The sequence below is a fragment of the Athene cunicularia genome (assembly GCF_003259725.1).
Source record: "Athene cunicularia isolate RWA chromosome 20 unlocalized genomic scaffold, athCun1 chr20_part2, whole genome shotgun sequence".
NCBI lineage: Eukaryota > Metazoa > Chordata > Aves > Strigiformes > Strigidae > Athene > Athene cunicularia.
This window is the reverse complement of record NW_020799126.1, coordinates 1,074,630-1,082,850: the sequence shown is the minus strand read 5'-3', so window position 1 is coordinate 1,082,850 and position 8,221 is coordinate 1,074,630. Positions and strand designations below refer to the sequence as shown.

The following is an 8,221-nucleotide window of genomic DNA, read 5'->3' as shown; positions in this document are numbered from 1 at the left end:
TGTTCCACACGGGCTGAGCTGTGCGTTACTAGTAGCTGACAAGTTTGTGTTTCTTGGGCGAGAAGGCAGTATGCTGGTGATTTGTTAACTGGTGTCATTATGTCCTTTCTTACGACTGTTGCTGTCAGTGGAAGTGCTCAGGCTTCTCCCGAGGACGGCTCCACCCCGGAGCCGCTGCCCGGCTGGGAGTCAGTCGGAACACGAAGGCCTGGCCTGAGGAAGCACTTGACACCCGAGGCGGCAGCCAGCTCCGGGTGGCAGCAGCCGCAGTGGTCCCGCCCGGGGTGGGGTTGATCGGGGTGCAGTGGGGGTGCCCCCGATGCTGAGCCGGTGGCGATGGGGACAGCTTCCGGGTCCCCACCCTTAGCCTGGCTAAGCCTTGCTGACTGTCCCTCTTGTTGAGTGACATTGTGTGAGTGGGTTTTGTGTGCCCCCCCCAGCCCTGATCTGCTGCTCCCCGCATGCTGGCGTTGCCCATCAGCATGCCTCTTTGTGGTCTTCTTACAGATTTTGATTCAAAGAAGAAAAGAAAAGTGGCAGAAATTAATCAGGCTCTGAACAGCGACCCCATCGACGTGGCTACGCTCCGGCGGATGGCGATCAGCGAGGGGGGGCTCCTCACGGATGAGATTCGTTGCAAAGTGTGGCCGAAGCTGCTGAGTGTTAATACAGACGACCTGCCCCCTCTCCCAGGTACGGGACGGCCGGGGCTCGGGTGCTTTGCAGAGCAGCCCGGCGGGCTCTGCATGCGCTGGGGGGGGGTGGCGGAGGGTGAGGCGCGGGCTCTCTGACGGGGGCTTCCCACCGAGCTCGTGTGCGAAGGGGCCTCGTAGCTTTGCGCTCTGCATTGTATGGAAGTGGCAGATTTGGAAACAAGGCGGCTTCCTGAAAACAGCATTTCCATTGTGCTGTGAGGGTGTTGTTACCTTCAGTGTCAGCGACGGGAATCGCGTTGGGTGCGGTTGGTGTGGCCTCGAGCAGTTGTGTGTAAGTCCCTCTGCAGCAGAGAGCATCAGACTCAATTTTTGTTGCTGCCGTGGAGCGGTGGCTGTGCCGAGCCCTGGCCTGGCCGAAGCACGTCTGAGGTGCCTCTTCCAGGCACAGGTGAAGCAGTTTGTTGCGCGAAGGGCGTGTGGTGGTTGGCCAGAGCAGAAGCGGGGAAAACAACCTTCCTGGTGAGGTACCTGCATGGTTTTTAAACCTTAGCCGTGCGAAGCTCCAAGTCCTGTAGCTGTTACAGTCCCTGTCCCCAGGACGGATTTTGTTGTCCCTGAATCTGTGGCTGTTCAAAGCGTGCCTCCCCTCACCTCGGTCAAGAGCTGGATTGCTTCAGGTGACCAGAGCTGCTGGAAGACAACGTTTAACTTCATGTTAGCGTGCCAGCATTCATTTAGCGTGCCAGCAAATTCTTTTCTGTTTTAACTATCTTAGCTAAGCATGAGTGGGGTTTTCTTCTGAATTATTTCCATTTGATAAACTATTCTTTGTGGTCTCCACCACGTATCACGGCTTGCTGCTGCTGAATACGCTTTGAATTGCACAACTGTGGAGCAGAGGTGTTTCCAGGAATGCTGGGAGTGGTGTCAGTTTAAACATTTTAACGTATGTTGGTTAAAGAAATTCGAGTCTCATCCTCCAGGGCCGTTAGTGTTGGAAGGAGCAGCGGTGCAAGAGAGGGGACAGGGCTGGTGTGCGACGAACGAAAAAGAGGACACACGGGGTGGGGTGTCTGTGTGCAGCCTCATCCTCCTGCCTCCAGCAGGGTTTCTCCCGGCTCCCTCGCCCAGCTCTTTTCCCGGTACCTTTGCACTCCTGTCCTGGTTTTGCCTGGGGCAGAGTTAATTTTCTCCCCAGTAGCCGGTCCAGTGCTGCGCTTTGGATATAGCGGGAGAATAACGGGAACACGCCGATGTTTTAGTTGTTGCTAAGCAGTGTCATTTTAAGTGAAGGGTTTTTCAGTTTCTCCTGCTCTGCCAGCGAGGAGACACACCAGAAGCTGGGAGGGAGCATGGCCAGGAGAGCTGACCCCAGCTAGCCAAAGGGCTATTCCACTCCGTAGGGCGTCACGCCCAGTATGGAAACCGGGGGGAGCTGGCTGGGGGCGATTGCTGCTCGGGCGGGTGGCGAGCAATGGCATTGTGCATCACTTGGCTTTTCTTGGGGTTTATTTCTCTCTCTCTTTTTTATTTTAGTCCTCTTCATTACAATTATTATTTTTTATTCTTGTTATTATTATATATTAGTTATTAAACTGTTCTTAACCCTCGAATTTTACCTTTTTTTGCTTCTCCTCCCCATCCCACTGGGTGAGGGGAGCAGTGAGCCAGCAGCTGCCTGGTGTTTAGTTGCTGGCTGGGGTTAAACCCCCACGACTGCTCAGCGTTAATCATATTCCTCCTCTTCTCAGCAGGAAAGGAGCTGCGAGAGGACAATAAAGATTACCAGCAAGTGCTACTGGACGTGCGGCGATCCCTGCGCCGCTTCCCCCCAGGTGAGGGGGGGATCCTCCTCTTCCCACCCTGCGGGAGGAAGGTCTGTGCCGTGAGGCTCCTCCTGGCTCACACCTGACTTGGGGCGGGGGGTTGCAGCGGGTGACGCTCCGTTTCTCCTAGCACCTGACTTCTGGGAAGCCTTCTCCTTCTGAGCTTACAGCAGCTTCTTCACGCAGTGGAGCCGTTCTGCAGCTGTCGGTTTCCTTCAGCTGCCTGTGCTGGTTTTTGAGGTGTTTTCCCCAAGGTTATGCTTTCCCCCCGCCCCGCTGAGCTGCCAGCAGGCCGGCACCGGGGCAGGGCTGCGGCGCAGAGCGGCCCGGATCCCGCATCCCTCCTCTGTTGAGAACAGGCTGAGGTCAGGGCAGACGGTGCTTCAGAAACGTGCCGTCGGCTTCAGTTTATTTCCGACGGTGGTCTAGCTCAGGGGCAGGGCAGGCAGGTTTGTCAGTGGTTAGAACGATTTCTGCTGTAATTCAGGGTCATGCACCAAACTGAAGAGAACTCTGAACCTTTAGGAGCAGGATGGTTTTGCAGTAGTTGGGTGGGTGGTGCCTTGTGGTGCTATTTATAAACCATTTAATCCAGCAGCTATCTTAACTCTGCAGAGCAGTCGTTATTTCTGGCCAGAATCTCCTTCCCACTTCTGCTGCTTTTATTTTGCATAAACAGTTGTTTTGCTCTGATTCGAGCGCAGATCCTGTGTGCAAGCCTGATTCCTGAAGGGTCTGCTAGTACAGATTTTTTTTTTTTTTTTTTTTTTTTTTTTTGCCCTTGAATGGCAGCCTCCTGCCTATTTTTAGACGCATTAGCGAAGCAGGGGAAAAGGAGAACTTTGTCATTGCAGGATCTCCGCTGGGACTTTCTGCTTGGCCTTTGGGCGTTTTTATCTGTTGACAAGGACTGCCAGAAACTGGTTGCAGCTATGCAGGGCAGGGACAACGTTTTTCCTGCGACATCCTGTCCCTAAACACATGTTGTTAGCGGGGGACCGATAGAAAGTTGTGGCGGCAGAGGCCTCACAACGTGATGCGGTTGGCACAGTTTCTGTGAAAGTGGGTCCTGTTTCATTTTTTCCTGGAACCTCTGGGAAATTAAAAATGATTACAGTGGCCTCAGCAGTGCTGGCTGTGAGGTGCAGTTGGCTCTCTGCAGCGCTGTACACGTGTCAGCAAACCCTGCTGCCGTCCTCCACCGCGCCTCCCTCGCGGGCAGGGGCACTGCAGCTCCGGAGATTGAACAACCTAACGACTGGGCGGCTTCTCCTGGGCCATCAGGGTTTGGGGAGCGAGGAGCAAGATTAGGACTTGAGATTTTTTTTTTTTTCCTGCTCGTTTTGCCTCCCCCCTCTTTGCACCACATCCCTTGGGATCAGGCGGGTTGGTGGAGGCACAGGTCCTCTCCCTGTGTACTGCAGGCACCGGGAGGGGGCACAGGGAGGTGACACAGCCCATCCCACCGCTGCCTGGTGCTGTCCCCACAGGGATGCCAGATGACCAGAGGGAAGGGTTGCAGGAGGAGCTCATCGATATTATCCTCCACGTCCTCAAGCGCAACCCCCAGCTCCACTACTACCAGGGCTACCATGACATCGTGGTCACCTTCCTCCTCGTGGTGGGGGACAGACTGGCCACGGCTCTGGTGGAGAAGCTCTCGACGCATCATCTCAGGTACCCAGCGGCGGAGAGGAGCCACCTGCGTGTCCTCGAGCCGTGGGGACGCGTGTGCAGGCGGGGCTGGCCGGGAAGGCAGAGCCTGGGGTTAAGGCTGTACCCAGAGGGGTGCTGTGAGGGAGCAGCGTGACCACACGATAGCACATGGCTTGGAGTTGTGCTCTGGGGAGGGGTAACTGAAGGCTGTCAGTTGATCTGTAGCGTCTCTCAAAGTCCAACAAGCCAACACACGTGCATTATTCATAGTTCTCGGGCCCGCCCTGCTGTTGGGGCCCCTCCTGGGGCTCAGCACCGTGCCTCCCGCTTGCCTTGGGCAGTGTGGTCTGCACCGCCTCTGTCCTGAGCCCCCACGGCAAAGGTTTGTGACCGGAATGAGAACAAGCCTTCAGCTGGGAGTGATTTGCAGAGATTCTCCCTCCCCTCCCAGGCAGAGAGATAGGTTTTGGGTTCTGGAAAGTCTTTACGGTTCACACATGTGCTGCAACCAAATGAGAAGTGTCAGCTGACACCAGCGTGATCGTCTGGGTCTGGATTTTCTGTGCAGATCAGCCCTGCGTGTCCCACATAGGTAGGAAGGGGGGGCGGCCCAAACAGACAGAATTCCTTGGGGCTGGGGGCCACCCTGCCAGCAAAGCTGCTTGTTGCCAGGACATTTATATCCCTGCTGGCTGCCTCTCTGGAGGGAGAGCTCACTGACGCGGTTGCTTGACAAGAGCTTCTTTTAAATCTTTCCTCAGGGATTTTATGGACCCAACGATGGATAATACCAAGCACATTTTAAATTACCTGATGCCCATCATAAACCAGATGAACCCTGACGTGCATGACTTCATGCAGAGGTACGCAGACGTTCCCTCAGGGCCTCGGAGCTCTCCCCTGCCAGTCTCTTGGCTCCAGCGCCACAGTGGCTTCCACAGAGTTAACGGTGCCAGCCCAAAGCCCTGTGGCACTCTGCTGCCCAGCGGACCCAGACCCGTGCTGCCTGCCTTGGGGGGTTTGGCGGGGTGCAGAGGTCTGCAGTCTGTCTTGGAAAGGCTGGGGGGTTGCAGACGGCGTCGCACAAAGCTGCCACAACTGTTTGACCTGCCCGGTTTTGTGGCTGCTGTTGTTTTGCTCTAGTTTGTTGCTGGCTCTGGGGATAATTCCCAGTTTGTGCAACAGGGACACGCAGGTGTAGTCCGGGCAGGATAAAGCGGGAAGGAAGGTGGGAAGGTTCAGTGCAGAGTCCTTTTCTGGGCAAGTGTCTCTGTTACGTTTCATGGCCAGGAGGTCTTTGGGTACCAAGCTGGATTAGAAGCTCCCAGAAGTTAGTAAACCTTTAGGATGGAGAGGAATCTGAAGAGCTGACTGTGCTGCAGGACTTCAGGTGTCCTCAGCTCAGCGTGCCAGACAGTGGCGTGGCACCTCACACGTTCAGCTTCTCCTGGAAGCAGATCTCGGAGCTTCACTGCCGACCCTGCTGGATGGGAGACGAGTAGTGCTTTGCCTCAGGGTTGTATCGGAGGTGCAGAACGTGGATGTGGGCTGAGCTCTGGCCAACAGCCGGGACAGTCTCCCCTTCCCAGCACGGAGGTGCAGCACAGGGCTCGCCCAGGAGCCTCTCAGTGCTGTTTCCGAGCTGCTGGGCTGATCTAACAGCACCTTCTCTCTCCGCAGCGCGGAGGTGGGGACCATCTTTGCTCTCAGCTGGCTGATCACCTGGTTCGGGCACGTTTTGTCCGACTTCAGACACGTCGTGCGATTATATGACTTCTTCCTGGCTTGCCATCCGCTGATGCCCATTTATTTTGCTGCTGTGGTAGGTACTGGCTGGAGTGGGAGGGGGATTAACCAAACCGTGGCAAAGTGCTGGTAGTTTGGGGCTGCAAACCCAGCGCTGTCCCCAGCTGCACCCTGCTCTGCAGGGCACCTTGGCGAAGGCAGAGGGTGGGTGGGATCTGGGGGTGCTGTCGGCAGCCTGGGGGTGTCCAGATCTTCACGCCGCTGCAGTTCAGCGCCATGGAGGCAGCATGACCTGGTGTTTTCCTCTGCCTTGCCGTGCTGGCCCCACTGCTGGGCACTTGCCTGGGAGCCTGGCTGGGGCAGCCCTGTGCTCTGTGTCCAGCTGCCGTTTCTCCTCTGGGAGGCCCAAACAAACCTCAGTTTGAGGGCAAGGCACAGAGTCAAGCCCTGCTGAGGTTCTGCCCGTGTCTCTGACCTGTCAGTAGCTCAGAAGACAGATGTAACTACCCAGGAAGGGGTTTTCCGGAGCCTCAGAGTCTTGGGAAGGGTTTGGCATTTCTTTTCCCAGACAGAGGGTGTTTCACTGTGGTGCATCCCCTCGCGGAAGGGCAGGGCTTTCAGCTGGAAGCAAAATGTCTCTTCTGGCTCTGAAGTGAGTGCCAGTGAGCAGCAAGGAGTCGTACCCGCTTTCCTGGCCGTCCTCAGTGCTCTCGCTCCTCTCCGCAGATCGTGCTGTACCGGGGGCAGGAAGTTCTGGATTGCGAGTGCGACATGGCCTCTGTCCACCACCTCTTATCCCAGATCCCACAGGACCTTCCTTACGAGACTCTGATCAGCAAAGCTGGGGACCTTTTTGTCCAGTTTCCACCATCCGAACTCGCCAAGGAGGCGGCTCAGCAGCAGGCCGAACGGTGAGTCCCGGGCAGCCCGTGTGTTCTCCGCATCCCCTTGCCAGGCCTTCCTCCCTCGTGGAGGCCTTCCTCCCTCGTGGAGGCCTTCCTCCCTCGTGGAGGCCTTCCTCCCTCGTGGAGGCCTTCCTCCCTCGTGGAGCTCGTGGAGGCCTTCCTCCCTCGTGGAGGTCCTCTCCCCTGGCAGGAGGCTGATCCCGAAGGTGATCTGGGGACACTCCTTGACCCATTTCTTCTCTTGCAGAACTGCGGCTTCCACTTTTAAGGACTTTGAGTTGGCGTCAGTGCAGCAAAGACCAGACACTGTGTTGAGGCAGCGCTTCAGGGAGCGGCTCCGAGGGGAGGAGCGGACAAAATCCATCTTGACAAAGCCCAGGACCAACCGCTTTGTCAAGCTGGCGGTGATGGGGCTGACGGTCGCGCTGGGAGCAGCTGCCTTGGCCGTGGTGAAGAGCGCGCTGGAGTGGGCACCCAAGTTTGAACTGCAGATCTTCCCCTGAAGCCGGAGGAGGGACCTTCCCGGCCACCGTGCCGTTCCCTGGCAGGAAGGGGTGACATTTGATGAAAGGACGTGTCCGGAAACAACCTGTCTGAAGATTATTTTTTATTCTTGCTGCGTCCTGTGACGCTTTTGGCCTTTGCGACAGAGACTGATGGGGACCAGCCCAGCAGGATTGTTCCCCACACCGACGCTCCCCTTGTTCTCTCCTCCCCGGGCAGGGGTGAGCAGACGGGCACTGCCATCATCCCGTGAGGAACCAGAGGTTTGGACCGGGCAGGCTCTCTAGGCTGCACACAGGTGACTGTAAGAGCAGAAAACCCTGTGTGGGCTCTACCAAAACGAGCCCACGTTCTCTGGGGGGGGGTAATTAGTGTGTGCAAGGGCAGATCCTCACCTGGAGGAAGGTGTCATGGCAGGGTTTGGCCTGGGGGCGTGCGAGTGTGGGGGCGAGGGGCCGTTACACTCCTGAGTGTGCCAGCTCACCCCGCCGACCCTTCCCTTTAGGCACCCTCTGAGGAGAGTCAAACTTTTCACAAAACCCGCTGTCGGCACCCTGCTGCGAGCTTCTCTCCAGCATGTAACACTCCCTGGCTCTATTTTTTTTTTTGCTTCCTCATTTTTGCAGCCTGATCTCTTTCCAGGGGAGAAGGGCAGGGGAGAGGAGCAGACCCGCAGGACTGCCCCGAGGGAGGTGAGCTCTCGCTCCTTCGTTGCTCCTATCTCAGGTCAGCGAGGCGGGAGACGAGCATCGCTCTCCCTGCCCGAGGCATGTGCTGTCGTGTGCCACGAGATTGCATCGCCTCGAGTCTTAGCGGCACCGTAAACACTCCTTGCAGATGGTTTTTACAGCCCTGGCAGCAGGCTCTAATGCAGAGAAAAGTCTTTTTCCACCTTGTGAAGCACTTTGCACGGGGCAGAAGCCATTGT

The 8,221-nt window shown here is 56.7% G+C and overlaps 1 protein-coding gene across 1 annotated transcript; it reads left to right on the top strand.

The window, feature by feature from the left end:
• Positions 1-482: 482 nt before the first annotated feature.
• Positions 483-7,758, top strand: TBC1D20 (TBC1 domain family member 20). Its single transcript, XM_026862406.1, has 7 exons — positions 483-693; positions 2,411-2,491; positions 3,973-4,159; positions 4,900-5,001; positions 5,819-5,960; positions 6,611-6,795; positions 7,037-7,758. Exons 1-7 carry the CDS (start codon positions 483-485, stop codon positions 7,290-7,292), a joined length of 1,164 nt encoding a protein of 387 aa, XP_026718207.1. The 3' UTR covers positions 7,293-7,758.
• The last annotated feature ends 463 nt before the right edge of the window (positions 7,759-8,221 follow it).